The following is a 23,702-nucleotide window of genomic DNA, read 5'->3' as shown; positions in this document are numbered from 1 at the left end:
GCCACTAACTTTCTCTGAAATTTCTCAGTTTCCTCATCACTAAAGTTAAGGTAATAACTCACATTTTTCATAGGTTTAAAATTTACAGAGTACTTTAAGTACTCTTAAGTGTTTGACCCTCCTGGAAGTCCTGTAGTTAGATGGATCTAGAGTCAGTGGATATCTAGGGCAAATTTGAACACAGGGCTTCCTGACTGCAAGGTCAGTGTTCCATCTATTATGTCATACTACTTAAAGTACCTGCCTCTGGATTGTTCTGAAGACATGAGACAGAACATATCATTACATATCTTAAGGTGTCATGTTGGATATTTACTAGTAGTATTAGGGTGGTAAAGTGGATAGGAAGCTGCCTTCAGAAATAGGAAGACTTGAGTTTAAGTCTCAGTACTGGTTGTGTGGCCCTGGGCAAGTTAATTAACAACTTCTTTTAGCTCTAAGATTCTCTAGGTTGCCAAGAAAATGCCAGCCAGCATTGAGGGAAATAAGGAAATTTTCTCATCTGAAGTTCCCTTAATGAGTCCCTATTCCTACCCTTAATAATAGTGATAATCCATTTTACTATTAAATCCATCTTCAGAGGATGTTCAATGCTGAGAAGATTCTCAAGAACACATGACTCATTTCCAGCGAGGAGGTCCCCCAATGCCATTGGGATGGAAATGAGTTCAGTTGCCTCTCCAGGTGTCTTACCTTGCGTCCACCTTCTCAGCCCACGGATCCTGTTGACAACATTCCTGCAAGTGGTCCACAAATAAGTGAATTGAAATAAGATAAATTTGAAAGGAACAGCTGCCATTTGGATGTGTGAGTTATTATGTAAAACCCCCACCACCAATCAGTGTCGTCCTTTATAGTCACATCTCCCACATTTGCAGGTCTATAAAACATTAATTTTGTGTTGGATGGTCTAAAAATAATCCCCAGAGAGCCCTAGTATATAACTGATTGAACTGTCAGACGGTAAAGAAAGTTGGATATTTGTGTGGGTCCTGCCCCTTTCCCAAAACAGAACCCCTGTCTCAAGGAGCCTGTCTTGTATTAGACATATAAGTACCCAAAGGCTTAAGTGAAGTGACTGAGTTGGAAGATCAGGTTGGATGTTAGTGGTTGAGTGCATTTCCTGTTTGCTTGCTTTTCTGCTATATGATTTCCATGTGTCAAGAGAGGCCGTCTCTCCAAACTTCAAGCACCAGGGCCCATAAAGCTGTTCTCCTTGATCTCCATTTCCCATTCCTTCTCCCTTCCCTCATTCACTCCTGTCCCCATTCATCTCCCCTGATGCCCTTATTACTAATTTCCTTATATCCCCCCAAGTCTTAGAGCTGGATGATCTCCAACAAGTAGGCCGGAAAGCCAATGATGTTTGAAAGTTTTTGTTAGAAATGCAAACTTTCAGGAAGCCCAGAATTTTCTGAACAATTGAAGAGGAAAGAAATTTTCCATCTTCTAGGAAAATCTCAATTACCCAGAGCAGAACTTATAAGGAGATCATGAGGAGAACTGATGATCTGGATTAAACATTACACTTTCCAAGTGGGATCTGGAGCCAGCAAAACTAGAGGGGGGAGGTAGGGAGAGACTTTTCTTCCTTTAGAGCTCTAGTGAGACACCTTATTGTTGGCTCCACCTTGGCATCTGTTCCTTTAAGGACTGAATTAGCTCTGCTGAGTTCTCCCCTAACTAAGGGAAGGAATCAGGGAGTCTGATTCTCATTCATTCATGAATGCTGCTTTTGTGGAGGATCCTGCATTACATTTCTTGGGGATACGGAGCCCTGACCTCAGGGACTTTGCAGTTCAATAAGAGAGAAAAGACAAGGACACTAATCATAATTTCTGTAAAGAGTGTGACAACACAATAAAAGAGAGATTTTACAGTTCCGCAGGGCATCAGAAAAGGGGGAAGTTAATATCTTACTGGAAAGAAGATAAATAAGGGAGGTGAAATTCGAGTGAGGTCTTGAGGAATGGGGTATTAGATATTATCTGAAATTAAATAGTTGGAGGGGGTGAGGAGGAGGAGGCAGGTGAGCATTTCAGGTACAAGTCAGAAAAGGTGGAGAGTTGGGAAAAGCAACTGTACATGTTCATGGAACAGCATAGTAGTCCATTTTGACTGGATTACAGAGTGTATAAAGAGGAATAATAAAAGAAAAGGATGGAAAGGTATCATGGAAAATGTTGTGGAAGGCTTTCCATTCCAAATTAAATAATAGAGAATTTTAAGTTGTCAGCAGTGGGGGACTATTGAAGGTAAATTGTTAAATTATAGCTTTGTTTCTTTTGCCTTCATTCAAATGGGCCTCTTATGGAACCTTTAGAAACTAGAATTCTTAATGTATTTTACTCAGCAGTGATCACATGCTCCTGGAGGGAGGCAGGGAAATGATTCTCCTGAGTCTAATCAGCATACTGGGGCGGGGGAAGGGCCATTGGCAACATTTCTGTCTTTTTGGACCAGATTCTGTGATTGATTATAATTCCCATTGTGGATACTTCCTCTATGAATCTGGTTAGAGAGATGCTTGGGGCACTGAGAGATTTGGGGACTGGCCTGGGTTCCTGAGCTCAATAGGTATGTGACTTGAGTGGAGACATTCCTAATTCCAAGGCTGGCTTTCTGTCCATTACATCAGACTGCCTTTCATCAGAAGGGAAAAATAGAAACCCAAAGTATATCAAAGTATAGGAAGGGAAATAATTGTTAGGATCTGTCTTTTGAAGATGAGATCAGAGTTCAAATCCTGATTTTCTCCTGAGATTTTTTTTTTCATTTGTTTGTTTTGGTGAGAAGCCATATAGAAAGAAACTGCCAGAGTAGTGTATTAAAAAGGCTATTTTGGCTTTGCTGTGTGATCTTCAGTGAGAGATTTCCCTTTAAAGTCTGTTTCTCATTGTGAAGTGGGATTGAATTCTATGATCTCTAAAAATCATCTGGTTTTAATCATTTATTCTAATCATAAGACTGTAAAACAGATTTGTCCATGGTAGTGATGGGTGGAACAGGTGTGCCAGTTGTACACACACAGCTAATAATCTTTTCTTTCAAGGTCTGGAGTTAGGGCAGGATTCCTGCTTGAGTTTAGAAAACCCAAGGATGGAACCAGGAAGATTTTAAAAGTTGAAAAGGAGGACAGGTAACATGACCAAGTGGAATGAATTCTAGCTCTAGAATCAGAGGACCTAGATTTGAATCCAGTTTTTGAGAATAATAGCAGCTAGCATTTATGTAGCATTTTATGGCTTGCAAAGTATTTAACTTGTTATCCTTACAACACTCCTTTGAGAGTAGATACTATGATTTACCCCCATTTTACAGATAAAGTGCCCAGTGCTGAGAAAGAGGTCAAGTGACTGACTTTTGACTCAGTTATATCCTTGAAAACTAAATCTGACCCATCAATATGGGGACCTTAACTTTGGACTCTGGCCCCAGCTATAGCTCATTGCAAAATCCATTGATTTTCTCTGACATTCCCTAGGGAAATAAACAGAGGAGTGGATCGCCATACTGCCTGATTGGCAACAGGTGACCAACCTGCTTCTTGCTTGATCCTGGTGGCAAGGAGTGATCCCCTCTTTGCTTATCCACCATGATTTACCAGCCTGCCATCTGCCTTAGATGTAAATGGACTGGAACCCTGCCCTAGTTTGGCGTCCTTGGCTTCATCAGGAGGCCTGTATGTCTCAATATTCTGGAGCAGTCCTACCTAAAGTCATGAGATGGTAGGATTGGTTGAGGGCAGTAGTCCAAGTTTCCAGCAGAACCTTGGAGTCAATGTTTTTCTTACCTTTTGTGATGGGGAGCTCACTACCATGACAAGCCATTCCTTTTTGTACAGTCCTAATTGTTTAAAAAGTTAATCCTTACAATGAATGGAAAATAACCTCCTTATAGCTTTGGAAGCAGGCTCTCTATCACTGTCACACTGCCTCTAAGTGCAGTTGAATATTGAATCAACGAACCCTGATCATTAGTCAGAACCCCCAACTTGACAATAATTGGAAGGGAAAGCTGGATAACTGGTATCAGGAATTTAGTCACCTTTCACAGCAGCATAGTTAGTGAGAAGAGACCTCAAAGGCCTTTTAGTGAAAATCTCTCATTTAACAGATGAGGAAACTGAGGGCAAGAAGGGCTAAGTCTTGTCTAAGGTCAGATAGATTAGTGCTAATTTCAGTGATCTGAATATGGAAGGGATCTCTGAGATCAATTACAAATGAAGAAACTGAGCTCCACAGATACTAAGTGATTTGACTAAGTTCACACAGGGCATAAGAACTGGGGATGGAATTCAGACTCTGGATCTTGACTCTAGTGCCAATTTTCTTTATTCTGTAGCTGTATAACCAAGAACAACTATTTTAATCCCTCTTTCCCCATGATGGCCCTTCCTGTTCTATGTGGTTCATCTCCTTTAAACTATGCTTCAGAATTTCCAAAGAAAGTTTCATTTCATTTTTAATGCAAAATTATTTTAGAATAATTATTCATTTATTCATTCAGAGTATATTTTTAAATTGAGTTTTAAACAATGAAATTATGAGAAAATAAGTTGAACAGAGTTTGGATATGTTGTAGCCTTTTACTACAGAAAGACATTTCCTTTGCAGCTAGCTGAGTTTGATAACTTTTGGCCAGGCAGAGGCAGAAGGTAAATCTGCCATCATTAAACACTAATGGAGATGGGGAGTTGTTGATGTGATTATTTTTCTCTCAAGATAAGAAGAAAGAAGAGCAGGAAAGGTAGGTGATGGGGATGATATATATGGAAGATAGATTCCAAATGGCAGTAGAATAAGAGATAGGGGATTCCGAAGAGGAAATTTGTGAGCATGTAACTCAATTGGTCCATTATAGGATCAAGAATTATAATAGAGGAAAAATGAAGCCAGAATATATAGACCAGAAGAACAGGAATGGAAGGACTAGAAGTCAGTGGGGAGTAACAATATTCATAACAACTAGTACTATATACATACCTCTCTCTCTCTCTCTCTCTCTCCTCCCTCTCTAGTGCTTTAAGGTTCACAAAGTGCATTAAAAATAGTTTATCCCCATACATCATCATCCTGCCCTCATCATGAGTAAGAATGCTTACAATGAGATCCTCAGTCCATTCACAGTCCTTTAATAAAGTATTATTCCATTCTTCTCTTATCACTGAACTATCGAAGTATTCTTTCTCTCTCTCTTTTTTTTTTTTAGTTATCCAGTCTTCTTTTCAATACTTGTGTTCTCTCTTTTTCTGTCTCTAATGATCACTAAAACAATTTGGTGCTGCTCGAAAAGAATTCAATCAGGGGATTGCAGCACATGGAAACAATCTAAGTAAAATAGTCTTTGATAAATGCAAAGACCCTAGACTTAGAAGAAAGTCTCACTATTTGGAGGAGAGGGGGAATAAGAAAACTGGAAAGTAATCTGGCAGAAAATAGATTTAGACAAACATTTCATACCACATATCAAGATAAACTCCAGATGGATCTATGATATATAAAAAGCAAATCATAAATTAGAGGAACAAGGAAATTACCTTTCAGCTCTATAGTTAGATGAAGTCGTGATTAAACAAGTGATAAATATTTCTTTCATAAATACATACATATATGCGAATATCATTCACAGACCTATATTTGAAGAGAGGGTCTCAAGGTAATTGCCCCAGGGCAATGTCTTTAGTCCCACAGAAAATAGATTCAGTGGCAACTGAACCTTAACTCTCCCCCAGAAGAACAGGAATTCTGATTATTCATTAACTATTTGTGTATCTGTGGGCATCTAGGTAACACATCTGCATTTCATTATATTTATTGAAGGCTCCCAGAAGGAGAAAAAAAGAAAGACATTCAGCTCTTCTGTTGCTGTTTGTCCTTTGTTCTTGAAAGTCACTATGATCCCAGCTTTTGGGATAAGAACTTACTGTTTGATAAAAATTGCTGGGAAAATTGGAAACTAATATGGCAGAAACTAGGCATTGATCCATACTTAACGCCGTACACCAAGATAAGGTCAAAATGGGTTCATGACCTAGGCATAAAGAATGAAATTATTAATAAATTAGAGGAACAAAGGATAGTTTACCTCTCAGACCTGTGGAAGGGGAAGGTCTTTATGACCAAAGCAGAACTAGAGATCATTACTGATCACAAAATAGAAAATTTCGATTATACCAAACTGAAAAGTTTTTGTACAAACAAAACTAATGCAGACAAGATTAGAAGGGAAGCAATAAACTGGGAAAATATTTTTACAGTCAAAGGTTCTGATAAAGGCCTCATTTCCAAAATATATAGAGAATTAACTCTAATTTATAAAAAATCAAGCCATTCTCCAATTGAAAAATGGTCAAAGGATATGAACAGACAATTCTCAGATGAAGAAATTGAAACTATTTCTAGTCATATGAAAAGATGCTCCAAGTCATTATTAATCAGAGAAATGCAAATTAAGACAACTCTAAGATACCACTACACACCTGTCAGATTGGCTAAGATGACAGGAAAAAATAATGATGATTGTTGGAGGGGATGCGGGAAAACTGGGACATTGATGCATTGTTGGTGGAGTTGTGAACGAATCCAACCATTTTGGAGAGTAGTTTGGAACTATGCTCAAAAAGTTATCAAACTGTGCATACCCTTTGATCCAGCAGTGTTACTACTGGGATTATATCCCAAAGAGATTATAAAGAAGGGAAAGGGACCTGTATGTGCACGAATGTTTGTGGCAGCCCTTTTTGTAGTGGCTAGAAACTGGAAACTGAATGGATGTCCATCAGTTGGAGAATGGCTGAATAAATTGTGGTATATGAAAATTATGGAATATTACTGTTCTGTAAGAAATGACCAACAGGATGATTTCAGAAAGGCCTGGAGAGACTTACACGAACTGATGCTGAGTGAAATGAGCAGGACCAGGAGATCATTATATACTTCAACAACAATACTATATGATGACCAGTTCTGATGGATCAGGCCATCCTCAGCAACGAGATCAACCAAATCATTTTTAATGGAGCAGTAATGAACTGAACTAGCTATGCCCAGAAAAAGAACTCTGGGAGATGACTAAAAACCATTACATTGAATTCCCAATCCCTATATTTATGCACACCTGCATTTTTGATTTCCTTCACAAGCTAATTGTACAATATTTCAGAGTCTGATTCTTTTTGTACAGCAAAATAATGGTTTGGTCATGTATACTTATTGTGTATCTAATTTATATTTTAATATATTTAACATCTACTGGTCATCCTGCCATCTAGGGGAGGGGGTGAGGGGGGGGTAAGAGGTAAAAAATTGGAACAAGAGGTTTGGCAATTGTTAATGCTGTAAAGTTACCCATGTATATATCCTGTAAATAAAAGGCTATTAAATAAAAAAAAAGTCACTATGACATCAGGGAAGTGATGCCATGATATGTGAGTGAATTGGATTTGAATGAGGGAAGACACCTCTTTGGCAGCTGATTAGGATGTAGCAGCAATGGAAGATTTGGCTCTGCTGTGTGACCCTGGATAAGTCATTTGACAGACCTGCCAAGGATCCTATAGGAATGCTACTATATGCTATATGTACCCCAGAGTATTTACAAGATAAATTAAGGTCGAAGATGTAGTAACTCATTGAAAAAAAGACTTGAAAAGCATTTAAAAATGCAAACTATTATTATTTATGGATGAACTCAAATGTAAGACCTTGCCCTTTCACTAAGCAAGGCATTTTGCCAGCTGGATCTTGATGGGTCTGACCAGAACTGAATGATTTCCTCTATTTGTGTCACTGCAAGTCCCCCAGTTATTGCCACAAGTCTGGAAACATTACAAAGAAAATAATCCATTACATATGTGCTGTATTTAAAAAATTTTCCAAGGTCCTTTCACATTTTTCATCCCATTGGATCCTTCTCACCACCCTTTAAGCCAAATACTGCTGGGATTATCACCATGTCATAGACAAGGAAATTGAGATGCAGAAAGGACAATTGACTAGTTTTGGGTCAAGCCAACGGAATAATGGAAAGGAGGAGAGAGAAAATGCCTCCTTTTTCACCACTCACAGAATCAGAGACTTAGCTCTAGAAGGTTCGTCAGTGGTCATATAATCCGGTGGCATCAGACTCAGAAAGGGATCCTTGGTGAGGTTGGGGGCATGTTATATTGACCTAGAAAACCACAAAGTAACATATTACATTTTTACTCAATTTGTTAAACATTTCTCAAATTTTAATCTGGTGTATGTATGTGTGTTTCTGTAGGCATTTGCAGCCAGGGTGCAATGAGTTTCATACCCGATTTAGTATAATTTCACTATATATATGAGGAGACTGAGGCATATAAAAGTGAAAGGACTTGCTTAAGATCACACAGAGCTAATAACAGATTTGAGATTTAAACCTGGATCCATATCTCTACACGAGGCAATATCCCACACATTACCCTTCAGTCCTCCATTTCCGTCCCTACCCCTTTAACCTTGCTGTTTAGGGATGGTCACAGAGATAGACATGATGATATGAAGAAGTTTTATCCTCCACTCACCTGTCAAATTGATAATGAGATCCTCAAGTCCATTCACAATTCTTTAATAAAGTATTTCATTCTTCTCACTTGAACTATCAAATGAAGTATTCTTTCCCTTTTGTCTTTCTTTTTAGTCATCCAGTTATTTTAGTCATACATTATTAAATCACTGGACTGACTGTGTCACCTTCCCCTTCCCCTTAACCTGCCAATCCTATTCCATAAACTCCAGGGACCCCAGAACCTCCAGGATGAAAAAAGAAAGTGCTTTGTTAAGTCTTTCATAACCTGTCTGTCTCTGACCTTTCCAGTCTTCCTCACATCCTTCCACATATTCTATTATCCAGATAAAGGAGTCTGCAGCCTTCAAGTCTTTGAACTGGCTCTTCCCCATACTTGGAATGCTGTTTTTCCTTCCATCCATCTTCTGCACGAGTCTTTCCTAGACCTACTCCCTCCTCCTTGCTCCTCTCCAGTGTCTTTCCTCTGAGATTAAATCAATATTATTATATATAGTATATACTCTTTTACATCATAAAGCTAATATGGCATCCATTAAATTCATACACATGTACATATGATATATACATGTTTTATATTTAAATTATATATGTGTGTGTGTGATATGCACACACACATCCTGTATATATATATATATATATATATATATATATATATATATTATTATTATTATTTGCATGTTTCTTCCCATTACCATGTGGTAGGGGGGGAACGGTGTTTTAATTTGTTTACCCCAATACTAAGCACAATGTCTGGAACATAGTAAGTGCTTAATAAATGCTTATCAACTGACTGAAGAAATGCCAACAAGACAAATGGTAAAGAAATAAATTTACTTTTGTTTAAAAAAGTTACTCCAGCACCTTAGGGTATCTTATAAAAAAAGAAACCTTCCCCAGTTCTATCAGCCACAACCCAACCAGCAGAAAGAAGGCCAGAAGATCGTTGGATTTACTAGAAGAAGTGGTAATGGCAGGGGGTCAGAGTGAAGATGGCCTGGGGGTACCTTCCAAGCAATCCCTCTGTAGCCATAATGAGGGCTTCATGATTAGAGTCTGCAGCAAAGTCACTGATTGGCTACAGAAGAAATGGGCATACTTAATCCCTAATGTTCAATCTGGAAAAAGGGATGCAGGAGAGATATGGCCCAGTGATGATCTCCCTCCCATCATTCAGTAGGAACTGTCTTGGTCTCCCTTAGTCAGTGGGGAGACGGTCCATGGCATGGGCATGGAAAAGAGTGGAAAAGAGCAGCAGGTCAGAGGGGGAACATGGTGGAACCAACTGTTCCCAGAAGTTTGTAGGTGAGGACTGAAAGGCAAAACGAGACCTCCCCCCAAACCCCTGAGACCTCCTTGGCTGTTATTGGAGCTGCAGATAAGAAGGAATGGAGTAGTTGAATAGGAGGTAGTCCATCTTATATAAATTAAAGAGTCTTCTTTGGTAGAAGGGCCTGATACCCTCGAAGAAGTGGGCTGTCTCACTGCCCGTGGTGCGTGTGACCTTGGAGGAGGAAGGGAAGTGCACGCCAGCTTGGTCGGCCCCTGTGAGGCTCAGCACATAGGCTGCGTCCTCTTCCAGGGTCTCATACTTGCCCACAACATCATAGTGGACAAGGCAGGGGTGGCAGAGGGAGTGGGCCCGCTCCCAGTGTTCATTGAAAGGTTCTTCCTTCCGTGTGCGGGGGTCTATCAGATAATAGACAAATTCCTCAAAGCGGACGTCGTCCCCCCGGGCCAGGGCTTCGGGGCTGGGATGCTGCCGATGGCGCCGAATGATTTTGGTGCCATACCGCCTGTGGAAGGCCGTGTTATAGTTACGGGTGAACTTGTTGCGGTAAGCCGAGACGAGCCGTTCAAAGGGTTCGCGAACAAATAGGAACTTGAGGTAGGTCCGTAACCGCCGGTTGATCTCGGTTGGGCTGTAGTCCGCCAGTGTCTTCAGGTTGGTTGGCACGTGAGCCTCGTGGGCTGGGATCTCCAGCGGGTCTCTGTACTTGCCACCTCCTGTGAGCACCATCATCACTCGCTTCCAGTTGGTACAGGCTACCTTGGGTACATAGCAATATAGCAAGCCATGTTCATCATCCACTACCAGGTGGCGCAAGTCCTCAGGGCTCAGCAGGCGCCGCTTACGGGTATAGCGGTTGCACACTTGACTCAGAAGCTCCCTCCGTCTCTGGTGGACCAGGTGGAGAGGGGAGTGCTGGAGCTATGAAAAGGAAGAGAAACAATTAAAAGGGGCCACAACTCAAATCTATAATGGCTATTACTCCTGTCTTCTGAGACTTCATCTTTAAGACAAAAGGAATTTTCAGTGTCATCATCAACCCTTCTGATAGAATGGAAACTCTGGAGTTTTTGATGTGCTCAGAAACTCCTTGAAGTTAAAGACTGATTTTTGTTTTTATATCTCTAGTGCTAAGCATAGTGCCTAAGACAAAATAAAGCCATTTTTTTTCATTGATTTACTCCAATCCCTTTATTTTATAGATGGAAGAACAGAAACTCAGAGCCTCCCCCAAAATGATACTTGCCCAAGATAACACATTAAATTAGTAAATGATTTGGGGCTGGAACTCAAGTCTTGCCTTCCAATTCTTGGTGGAATTAGGTCTAACACCTATTTCCAGGCCTAATCTAACCCAGTGGAATTAGGTATACTAAGGGGGAAAGGATGAAGGGTGGGAATCAAAGTTTGTTCTTGGAAAAACAAAATGCAACAATGAAATCTGGTTTCCTCCCACCTAGTGCCACCCAGTATCTTTATGATACTCCAGACTTTCCAGGGGCTGCTCATTTGATGCTTCTGAGCTTTAACTACCATGCCATATTGTTTCTTGGTGAAGTTGGGTCCGATCCCTATTTCTAGTAACACATTTAGTCAGTAAATGATTTGGGGCTGGAATTCAAGTCTTGTCTTCCAATTCTGTGCTTTAATTACTGTGCCATGTTGTTTCTTGGTGGAATTGGGTCTGACCTCTATTTCTAATAAGTTAGTAAATGATTTGGGGCTGGAATTGAAGTCTTGCCTTCCAATTCTGTGCCATTTCTGAGACAGTAATGAGGTGCATACTAGACCACTTCTCAACTCCACTTCTAAGACCACTTCTCAATTCTACCTCTAAGTCATAAAGTTAGCCTATCAGCAACAAGAAGCACTCTCTAATGTTTTCCTATAAATCTATGTTCTTGATCCTAGTTCTTTGCTCCAAAATCTATCTTTTTGCTCCTGATTCTTTGCTCAATGCTTTTGGAACTTAACCTGCTGTTAGCAGCATAATAAATCTTTGTCCCCTAACTTGGAGACAAACTGAATTTGTGAATTATTTTGCTTCACCTGTGACACTGACCTGGGGACCCTAATATTGTTGGGGTGTCATGTCTCAACATTGGTGGCCCATTGAGGGAGCCCAGAGTTTCATGTCCTCCTTGTTAAGGTAAACCTCTTTTCACCCCTGTCCTATAGCTGGGATACCCCTAGAAAGGCTTGTCGGGGTGTCAGGAGCTCCACATTCAGCAAACTTTCCTTGACTGGGAACACCTGGACTTGGAATTTCCTAAAATTCTCGGCACAGTTCCATCCTGGCCAGGGAATATCTGCTACCTTGCATCTTCCCTGGGACTCCAGAGGAGGAGAGGAGCTATAAGACTAGGAATTCTAAGACTCGTGGTAAAGATGAGATAGTCCACCTCTAACCCTATCCCTAAGTATTCTCCTTTAGGCTGTGTCTTAAAAAATAGACCCAAATCTGGCTTAAAAAGTCTTAAAGTTAAGAAACTTATTTTCTTTTGCAATACTGTCTGGCCTCAATATACCTTAGAGGATGAAGAAAAATGACCCATTAATGGATTCGTTAACAATAACATTATCCTGCAGCTTCATTTGTTTTGCCACAGACAAGGCAAGTGGACTGAAGTTCCATAAATCCAAGCCTTTATGACCTTGTCCCAATATTCTAAATTAAGACAGCACTGCAGGATGCTGCTAGTAAAATTTACTGGAGGGGAATTGAAAGTAGACACTGACCTCCTAGATGACTCACTCCTTTCCATCCCTCCAGGGACACAGGATCCCTTGTTTGTCCTCTTATGCAGTCCTTATCAAGAGGTGCAAGAATCCCTTCTAGGACCACCCTCTTATCAAGATCCAGACCTTAAGTCCAGCAATGGTTTTTCAACTCAGTCCCCTTTCTATGGGTCCCCGGACCCTCACTTCTTGAGCTGCATTCTGAAACCTCCCAGCCCCCTCTCCTCAGTCCCTTCCCTGCAAGGAGGAGGACTCCTTTCTCTCTCCCTCAGGATCCTGATTCATCCACCCCTCCAACATTCTGCCCATTGAGAGAAGTAGCAGACTCTTGGCATGGAACACTCAGGGTCCATGTGCCTTTTTCAATGTCAGACCTTTCCCAGATTAAGGAAAAACTTGGCCGTTATTCTGAGGATCTCACTAAAACCATCTCCCTCCAATTTGATCTTACCTAGGGAGATGTTAATATCATTATCTCCTCTAGCTGCACCATAGAGGAGAAAAAGAGAATCTGGGATTTCAAACAGAAGTTTGGGATGATATGGCTGAGTCCACCTCCTCCTCCTCCTCTGGTAGACACCCCCCTGGGGCTATTGTTGTCCCAGTAGCAGACCCGGGTGGGATTACCAGGAGGGAAGCAGAGATAGAGAAGAGATCATTTTCTAATCTGCCTCAATGAAGGCATGAAGAAGGGAATTAAGAAGCAGGTTAATTATGAAAAACTTAAGGAAGTTACCCAAGACGCTGAGGAAAATCCTGTCTTCTTTCAGGGGTGCCTTGTAGAGGCGCTAAAGAAATTCACTATCCTGGATCCCACTTCTCCAGGGTCCTCAGCATGTATTTTATTAGCCAGCCTGCCCCAGACATTTGGAGGAAGCTGCAGAAGTTAGCTGCGAGTCCTCAAACTCCCCAGACACAGATGTTGGAAACAGAGTTTTTAACAATAGGGAGCAAGCTGTAGCAGAGGATCAGGACCACAGGGCTAGGGCAAGGAATGGAGAAGAGGCTCAGATTTTAGCTGCTGCCAAATCTGGGAACCATGGGGATTTGTACTTCAGATGCCACAGCCAGGGCTTCAGACAGCCCTGCCTGTTTTAGAAAAACCTTTTACTCTGTATGTTGATGAATGATGGAACCAGGTCCTAGAAATCTTGACTCAGTCCCTGGAACCCAATCCCAGGATCCTGTGCTCTAGGTACAAACAGGAGGGGCAATGGAGGAGAGAGTGCCCTCAGAGGGCTCGAGCTGCCTCTTCCCAATGCCCTGTCCTCTGGTCTCCTCAGGACCAGCAATGATAGTGCCCAGGCTAGGCTCCTCCTTATTACTCCATCACCATGGTGAACTCAGGGTAACTTTGGATGTGACAGGTAAGTCCACTGAATTTCTCTTTGTCAGGGGGACCTCGTCCTGTCCTGTAGTCTGGCCCCATCTGCCCCTCCCCTCATAAGGTGATAGGAATTGAAGGAAAACTTAGGAACTGTTTTGAGACCTTCCTTCTGCCTTGTCAATTTGATGACCCATTATTCAAACACTGTTTTCTTACCATCTCCTTCTGTCCTACCTCCTTGTTGGGAGGTGACTTGATGGTGAAACTGGGGACCCAATTTCCCCTTCTCAGACCTCTGGGTGCACTTTTTGTACTTCTCTCAAAGCCCTCCCACATTCCCTCTGAAATCTGAGTAGATTCTTCTGTCTGGGACCCAGGAATCCCTGGGTGGATTACTCATACCACACAGGCACTAGTACCCAATGAAGCCAGAGGCCAGAGAGGGATTACAACCCCGACTGAAAAATTTCTTAAGCACAAGCTTTTGGTTCCTTGCCAGTTTCCCTGTAATATTCCTTTCCTCATTAGGAAACCAAATGGGGAGTTCCATATGGTACGGGACCTCAGAGCTGTTAATGAGGCATCCCATTGTGCCTAATCCCTTCACGATCCTGAATCAGATCCCAGAGGACACACCGTGCTTTTCTACTTTAGATCTTAAAGATGTTTTCTTTTGTATGTCATTGCATAAAGACTCACAATTTCTTTTTTGCCTGTTAGTGGGCAGATGAGGGGGAATAATCCCCACCAGTTAACATGGACAGTTTTACTACAAGGTTTCCGAGACAGTCCCCACTTATTTGGACAGAAATGGCTAAAGACTTAGGAGACCTGGAGCTGCTTAACAGTCACCTCGTCCAGTTTGTTGATGACTTCCTGATGTGTAGCCTAACTTAGGAGGTTTCTCTGGCTGCTAAAAACCCTTAACTTTCTGGGCTCCTGGACTATAAAGTTTCTTTGTCTAAGGCCTGTGTTGCCTGTCAGTCTATTATGGGCCATGAATTAACCCCCACCTTCCCTTCACTCACGGCAGAGAGGAAGCAGGAGACTTTGTCACTCCCTGAACCTGCCTCAATGAGACAGCCGCATACTTTCCTGAGCACGGCAGGATTTTGTAGGATCTGGATTCCCAACTTTGGGATTATTGCCAAGCCCCTCTGTGATTCTCTTCAAGGCCCTGACACATTTCTCCTTGACTGGGGCCCTGATCAGGCCACGGCTTTTAAGATCCTAAAAGCTAAACTGGCCTCTGCGGCAGCATTAGCCCTAATTTAGAAAAGCCTTTTACTCTGTACATTGATGAACGATGGGACCGGGCCCTAGGGGTCTTGACTCAGGCCCTGAGATCTGATCCCAGGCCTGTTGTTTACTTCTCAAAAAACCTTAACTCAGTATCATACCGGTGGCCTCCTGCCTTAGAGCAGCGGCTGCCATAGTCCTTCTAATTAAGGAAGCCTCCAAACTCACCCTAAGAGGTCCTAACTCCCCACCGAGCTCAGAGCATCCTGGAAGCCAAAGTCATCAGTGGCTTGCTAGTGGGAGGCTTACCGGGTATCAGGCTCTCCTGTTAAACACCCTTGACTGAACCTGGTTCTTAGCCCTGCTACCCCTCTCCCTGACAGCACTCAGTCAGTGACATTATTCACAATTCAGATTCAGAGCAGCATCTAATTCCTCAATTTGCCACAAAGCTTAGTGGAGTTCAGAAAGCGCTTTCTGAATATGCAAATGAATATTTCCCTAAACCCTCAGGTGCTCATATCTAGACCATCACCTCAGTAAATCTGGGGGACAGGGTATACTTGAAGTCTTGGAAGGCCCAAGGTACTGACTTCCTGGAAATAAACTGGAAAGGATCATATAGGGTCATTCCGACTCCTCCAACTTCAGTTAAACTCAAGGGCCTTCCCAGGTGGACTCATGGTGAAATTCAAATTTAGTTAAATTAGAAGTGCTGCTCCTGTTACCTCTTGTCTCCCAGACATTCCTGGTTATTCCTGTGACCCCATAGAGGGCCTGAAACTACTGTTCTGCCGGATTTCTGGAAACTTACTGGATGGAGAAGAGTGAACCTGCCTGTGTCCTCCTCTTCCTCATCCTGGCCTTTTTTGTGTTGTTATTCTCCACTTTCCCCAATTTAATAGTTTTCTCCCACACAACCTGTGAGCTTTGTATCTTCCAGATTCCGGGCCATGAACTTCCAACTATTTGTTTAACCTGAATTCTACTGACTACCTAATGCTGCGTCTCAGCCCCCCTGGATGCCTTTGCCATCATCTTCAAATCAGGTGTCTCCCCTCCTCAGTCTGGACTCCCCTAGGGAGGGCCAGCTCTATATCCCTTATCAGCCTGAAACAGTCCAGTAGATGAAACTTCTTTCCCTTTGCCCCAAAAGATGAAACTTCTTTCCCTTTGCCTCAAAACAATTTGGGTCCCAATTGCTTGAGGGGGAGAGAATGACGTAGTGTAGCTTCTAGGGAGGATGTAGCAATATTCCTAAGGCTACCTAACCTTCATCCTAAATCAACCTAGCTTTGGGAATGCTCTTGTTGCACAAACAATGCTGGCTGTCAGATAACAATCTGTTGGTCAGTAAAACTAAGTTTCTGAGACAATAAGGAGGTCAACACCATTCCACTCCTCAACTCCACCTCCAAGACTACTCAATTCTACCTCTGAGTCATAAAATTAGCCTGTCACTGAGATGAAGCCCCTGATCTAACTTTTTCCTGTCATCTGTCTTCTTGCCCCTGCTCTTGGCTAAATTCTTTTGAAACTTACCCTGCTGTTAACAGTGTAATAAATCTTTGCCCCTTAACTTAGAAACAAACTGAGTTTGTGAATTCTTTCGCCATACCTGGGACGCTGACCCAGGGATGCTAACGTGGCTGCAGTGTCTTGTGCCTCAATAATATCTGATTTCTTTATAATCGTATTTATGGTTTTCTTGGCAAAGATATAGAGTGATTTGCTATTTCTTTCTCCAAGTCGTTTTACGGGTAAGGAAACTGAGGCAAACAGTTAAGGGACTTATCTAGGATCCCACAGCCAATAATGTCTGAGGCTGGATTTAAACTCAGGAAGATAAGCCTTCCTGACTCCAGACCCAGCACTCTGTGTACTATGGCACCTTCCAGGCTGCTCTTAGACAAGATCCCTGGGGGGTATTCTAAGCTCTGTATCTATCAATCATAACAACTCCAATTGAAATTTCTAGATTTTTAAATTAGATAACTTCATGGGAAAGTAACTTGGTCTCTCTGATTCTATTTCCTTCTCTGTCAAATAAGATGGTAGTTGGTTTAGATATCAATGTGGAATTAAACAGAAAAAATGACTGAATTGTTTATATTCTTTGGTCCAATGATTTTCCACTACTGAATGTGAAAAGGATCAAAGGAAAACGCAAAGGTCCAATACGTACTCAATTATTCATCATATATATACTTCTCTTAATGATGGCAAAGATCTAGAAGTGAAGTAGGTACCCAGCAATTGAGGAATGGCTGAAAAATTGTGGTTTTGAATGTTTGAATAGTATTAGACAACAAAATATTTGTATGAACTGCTGTAGAACTGCTCTGAATTTACTTAGTGGTGTGAATGTTATTTTCCTAAGGAAAATATAAGTTTCTTAAGGGCAGGGGAGCCTACATATATGTATAAAGTAATGAAATGCAATGTCATGTCATGGATAAAGAGAGCTAGTCTTGGAATCAAGAAGTGGGTTCAAATGTTGTCTGAGCCATGCACTGACTCTCTGATTCTAGGAATCTTTGAAAACTCCAGGCAAATCTTTAAGACTAGAAATTATAGATCAGGTGTTGAACTGTGGTGGATAGAGCTCCTTCATTGGCTGTTGCCTATATGAAACCACAGGAGAGTGTGTGTGTTTAAAGATAATATAATTTAAAATAACTTCAAGAGGAATCGATTACTGAGAGCTGTCCAATGTGGTTGACCTGGTAGGGATTATTCTCTCCACTAGTAGTTAAGAAAATAATTCAGGTTCAGGGGGGTTAAGTGACATAATACAGTTGAATGAAAAGAGTCCCCAGTTAAGAGCCTAGAGATATAGTTCTAGTTCCAGCTCTGCTATAAAATGTGTCCTGGACAAATCATTTAGTTTTTTTAAATTTCATTTTTCTCATACATAAGAGAGTGGTTGGGCCTAGCTGACTGCCAAGGTTTAGGGTTGGCAAAATCAAAACTAAATCATGGCACATCAGTTATATAAAACTACGATAAAATACCAGCCAATCTGGTCAAATATCACTTGGTTGGAAACCTTATGAAGCTCTGTTCTAGTTTAAAAATGGTATGATTTTATGATTTTCCCAAGGTCAGGGGTTAATCTTTGATAGAGCTGAGGAGTTTTGCAAAAACCCCTCAAATAAATAAAACCTTTGTAACAAATATTCATCATCAAGCAAAGCCAATTCCCACAGAGGTAATATTCAAAAATATATCTCTTTTTGGACTTTATGTGCATTGTTCTCTAGCATATTTTATCTTTTATTCTCTGGAATCAGGGTTTGTTATTAACCAGAATTCTTGAGTCTTTCAAGATTGTTTTTCTTAAAAATGAAGTTATATTATCGTATAATTGTATTGTATGTTGTATTCTCCTGGATCTGCTTACTTCATTCTGTTCAAAGCTATCTTCTCAGTTTTCTCTGAAACAATTCCTTTCCTAATTTCTTAGGGTACAATAATATTCCATTACATTCAGATACTAGGATTTGTTCAATCATTTTCTAATAGAAGTGCATCCTTCTTGGGAAGCAATAAACTGGGAAAATATTTTTACAGTCAAAGGTTCTGATAAAGGCCTCATTTCCAAAATATATAGAGAATTAACTCTAATTTATAAAAAATCAAACCATTCTCCAATTGAAAAATGGTCAAAGGATATGAACAGACAATTCTCAGATGAAGAAACTATTTCTAGTCATATGAAAAGATGCTCCAAGTCAGAGAAATGCAAATTAAGACGACTCTAAGATACCTGTCAGATTGGCTAAGATGACAGGAAAAAATAATGATGATTGTTGGAGGGGATGCGGGAAAACTGGGACATTGATGCATTGTTGGTGGAGTTGTGAACGAATCCAACCATTTTGGAGAGTAGTTTGGAACTATGCTCAAAAAGTTATCAAACTGTGCATACCCTTTGATCCAGCAGTGTTACTACTGGGCTTATATCCCAAAGAGATTATAAAGAAGGGAAAGGGACCTGTATGTGCACGAATGTTTGTGGCAGCCCTTTTTGTAGTGGCTAAAAACTGGAAACTGAATGGATGTCCATCAGTTGGAGAATGGCTGAATAAATTGTGGTATATGAAAATTATAGAATATTACTGTTCTGTAAGAAATGACCAACAGGATAATTTCAGAAAGGCCTGGAGAGACTTACACGAACTGATGCTGAGTGAAATGAGCAGGACCAGGAGATCATTATATACTTCAACAACAATACTATATGATGACCAGTTCTGATGGATCAGGCCATCCTCAGCAACGAGATCAACCAAATCATTTCTAATGGAGCAGTAATGAACTGAACTAGCTATGCCCAGAAAAAGAACTCTGGGAGATGACTAAAAACCATTACATTGAATTCCCAATCCCTATATTTATGCACACCTGCATTTTTGATTTCCTTCACAGGCTAATTGTACAATATTTCAGAGTCTGATTCTTTTTGTACAGCAAAATAACATTTTGGTCATGTATACTTATTGTGTATCTAATTTATATTTTAATATATTTAACATCTACTGGTCATCCTGCCATCTAGGGGAGGGGGTGGGGGGGGGGTAAGAGGTGAAAAATTGGAACAAGAGGTTTGGCAATTGTTAATGCTGTAAAATTACCCATGTATATATCATGTAAATAAAAGGCTATTAAAAAAAAAAAAAAAGAAGTGCATCCTTCTTGATCTCTATTGGTTCAAAATACTTATTCTAAAAAAAATCTGCAGACTAATAAATTTTTTTCCTGAATTTTCTATTTGACCAGATTTGTCTAGACCTGTATCTGAAATTGCAAACTCTAGCTCAATGGGGTCTCAGCAGTTTCTGCTGCTGTCTTTTAAGGGGCCCTTCCTGGCCAGAGAAGGGACCACAGCACAGGAGAAGGATTTCAGGGTTAGAGACCCATTTTCTTCTTGCCTGGGATGTTGAGAAAAACAGGTCACTGTGTCTATGGCTGAGGGTCCTAACCTTTGAAAGAGAAAAGCAGCTCTGCAGGGTTCTGCACACCTCCGCGATGGACAGTTTCCTGCCTGGCTCCCTGCCCAGTTCAGTCTGACTTCACCTCCCCACGAGGGCCAAGAGCTGTCTGTGGAATGCCGACTTGGCAGGCTTGGGCCTTGGAGTCCGACTGTCCCGTGCTGTGAAATCCTTTTCTTCTCTTTGGGAAACTCTCTATGTCTGTGAATTCACTTTGGGGCCATGTTCAAGCTATCACAGGAATGGTAAGTTCAAAGTTTCCTGAATCTCATGCAAAAAGATTCTCAACTGTAGCAACAGGATGAGTCAGTTTTCTGCGTTAGGGACTTAAAAAAAATCTTTAAAAAGAAGTAGAGAAACATAGCGGTTGGCTGTGTGCTATGGGGAGGATATAGGTAACCACTCTCAGTGGTCACGGAGCATCCTCTCTCCCTCCAGTCTTGCTAATCAACCACCAATTAACAAGCATTTATGAAGTGCCTACTACATGCCAGGCATTGTGTGAGGGCCTTGAGATTAAAAAACAGAAAATAAACCACTGGAACTTAAATTCAACTGGGGAGGTAATATGTATACACACATATATGGGGGGGGGTATGCTAGCAACTGGGCAGATAAGTAAAGACTTTACATAAATCATCATTTTGAAGGAAGTTAGGCATTTGAAGAGATGGAAGGGAAGAAGGAGTGTAGTGCAGCCTCCCCTCCCACTCTAGCCCTGACAATCTCTGCAAAGGCACAGAGATGGGACATTGGAGGGTTGTGAGTATCTAACAAGAAAGTCATTTGGGCTGGACCAGAGATTATGTTAAGAGGACTAAAGAAGAAATTCATCAGGAAGAAAGGGAGATCCAGGGGCCAAAAGGAGAGGAGGAGGTGCCAAAAATAGGCTGACCAGGATTACTGTGGGAACTATACTATGTGAAGGTCAGTTGTAAAAAAAAAAGATAGCTGTTTAGTCTGAGGAAGAGAAGACTTAGGGAGTGAATGGCTGTTGTTGCCCCATCATTTGGCAGAGGTAGTAAGGGATGAGTCAGCTGCTCCCAGAACTCTATCCTCAATCATGGGGAAGGAAGGCTGGGCAAGGTACTCCTTTCCCCCTGCCCCCCCGGCCCCATCCTTCACCAGGAGATTGAAAAAGAAAAGAATAATTTGTAGGGAAGAGGGCCCAAGTTTTCCATGTGTGGATACCCCTACCTGGGAGACAGCCTTTCTAAACAAAAGTGAAAGTCTTACCTTTAATATGCCATGGATTGATCAACAATGAACTAATGAGCATTTATTAAACATCATTTTTCTGTGTCAGACACCATGTTAAGCACTGGGAGCTCAAAAAAGAAAAATAAGGCAGATTCTGCCCTGAGGGAGGTCTATATTCTGTGCTCCTATGTATTCTCAGGGTTGTCAATTGAAATGAGGAAGGGTTGCACTGAATTATCCACTCCATTATTTCTGGTTTCCCTTGACACGACTCCCTTTTCTCCCCTCCTTTCCTCTGGTGTGTGATAATGAGGCGGCTTGTCTCCTTGCTCAAGCCAATGCTTCTAACCACAGGTAGCCAGGGCATTACTTGAGTGTATCCCCACCACTGGCTTTTGCAGCAGATTGTTCCTGCAACATCTCTGCCCCCCATTTTTGATCTCTTCCTTTTCTACCAGTTCCTTCTCTGCTGCCTTCAAACATGACCCATGTCCTGTCTCTCCTTAAAAAACAAAACAAAAAATCCTTCTCTAGATGCTACCAGCCATTCCACACCTCACTTCAACTTACTGGCCAAACTCCTGGATCAAGTTACCTGTAGCTGTTGCCTCTCCTTCCTTCTTATTCAGCTCTTCTTGGCACTCTGGCTTCGGACCTCATTTCTCTGTAAGACCCTTCTCTCCAAAATGACCAACTACCTCTTAATTGTCGAGATGGACGGTCTTTTCTCATTCTTCATCCTTCTTGATCTCTTTTTGAGATTGAATTGTCAACCACCTCCTCCTCCTGGATACTCTCTCCTTCCTTAGTTTTTGTCTTGGTTCTCCTTTTTTAGTCCTACCCATTGGATTTTTTTTTCTGCTATCATTGCCCACTTTAGATTTTCTCTGAAGCTCTTTCTTTCTTTACGTTCTCTCTTGGGATTCTCATCAGCATCCAAGTTTTAATGATCAACCCTCTATCAATGACTCATCAGTCCATAAGTCTAGCCATAGTCTTCCTCCTGAACTTCATTCTCATATTACAGTCTATCCTATTGGATTTTTGAAATGGAGTGTCCTAGAAACAACTGGTCAGACTTAATTTCAGCCAGTTAATCCATGCTAAAGTGCTGCCTGATGAGGCTTTATAGCCTTTCCTTTCCCAAGAATATGTATAAAATATCATTGGAGACCTGAATGTTTTAAGTTTCCAATAGTAGAATTCCTAGCGCTGTGACATGCAGTGAGAAAATCAAGATTTTTCCCCCACTTAATAGTATTTTATTTTTCTGAATTATATGAGAGAATTCATTTAGAATAGAAGGATGAAGGCTGACTAATGTCCCTCCAATAATGCCTTGTAGACAGTTGAGTGATTCAACTTTTTAATGCCTTCCTAGTGATAACCTTAATCACTCTCAAATCAATGGTCAACTCTGCAGTCTCCTAACTGGCTGCTCTTCTTTAAGGGGACACCCCCAGGGAGGACCCTAGGGCAGAGGAAGCTACTGGAATACAGATAATAAAGACCTAGAATGTCGCCTTCCTTATCACCCCTTTCCCTCATCTTTCCAAGTGAACCTTTTTGTCACTCACCTGGTCACTGTCATAAAGCATCTGGAGAGGACTCCTCCCTGTCTTGCCAAACCAGTGGGAGCCCAAGATCCTGTCCTCAGCAACTGGGGAAGGAAATGAAGAGAAAGAACAAGTTATCCTCTGGAGGATCAATCTGGTATAACTATCAGAACAGCCGGCAGGCTACAGAGAAGAAGAAGGAAGAGGAGGGAGAAATAGAGCAAGGAAAGGGGAGGGAGAAAAAATAGAAGAGAAAAAGGAGAAAGAAGAAAGAAGGGGGAGGAAGGGGAAGAAAGGAAAGAGAGAGAGACAGAGGCAGACAGACAGAGAAAGAGAGACAGAAAGAGAGAGAGAAGAGAAGAGAAGAGAAGAGAAGAGAAGAGAAGAGAAGAGAAGAGAAGAGAAGAGAAGAGAAGAGAAGAGAAGAGAAGAGGAAGAGGAGAGGAGAGGAGAGAGAGAGAAAGAAGAGAGAACAGAGAGCAGGAAAGAGAGGAAGAAAGGGAGAAAAAGTGGGAAAGGAGGGAGAAAGAAGAGAGGAGAAAGAGGAAAAAGAGAGAGAGAGAGAGAGAGACAGAGAGAGACATAGAGATGCCCTGAGGGAAGTGGAGTTGTAGAGTGGAGTGTGCAGGATGGGGAATTAGGCAATTGGAATTTTTGTCTCATTATGGTACTAATTTTCTGTGAAACCTTAGGCAAGCCCCATTCCCTCTCTGAGACATTTTTTCCCTTTTCAGTGTTACAGGAGATAGGTCACAGCCTGAGGCTCTTGCATGGAGATGGCCCTTAGGGTCATCAGTGAAAAAATT

The 23,702-nt window shown here is 41.4% G+C and overlaps 1 protein-coding gene across 1 annotated transcript in view; it reads right to left on the bottom strand.

Annotated features, from left to right (window-relative positions):
- Positions 1–9,365: 9,365 nt before the first annotated feature.
- CHST13 (carbohydrate sulfotransferase 13) overlaps positions 9,366–23,702 on the bottom strand; it is a 60,905-nt gene continuing 46,568 nt past the window's right edge. The window contains exons 2-3 of the mRNA XM_031955988.1: positions 22,918–23,000; positions 9,366–10,762 (exon numbers count right to left, since the gene is read on the bottom strand). Coding sequence (XP_031811848.1) covers positions 9,914–10,762; positions 22,918–23,000 — 932 coding nt within the window. The 3' untranslated portion in view covers positions 9,366–9,913. The remainder of the gene's footprint in view (positions 10,763–22,917; positions 23,001–23,702) is intronic.

The sequence above is a fragment of the Sarcophilus harrisii genome, chromosome 1, assembly GCF_902635505.1.
Source record: "Sarcophilus harrisii chromosome 1, mSarHar1.11, whole genome shotgun sequence".
Taxonomy (NCBI): Eukaryota; Metazoa; Chordata; class Mammalia; order Dasyuromorphia; family Dasyuridae; genus Sarcophilus; species Sarcophilus harrisii.
The sequence above is the reverse complement of the archived record's forward strand: the minus strand, read 5'-3'. Positions and strand labels throughout refer to the sequence as shown.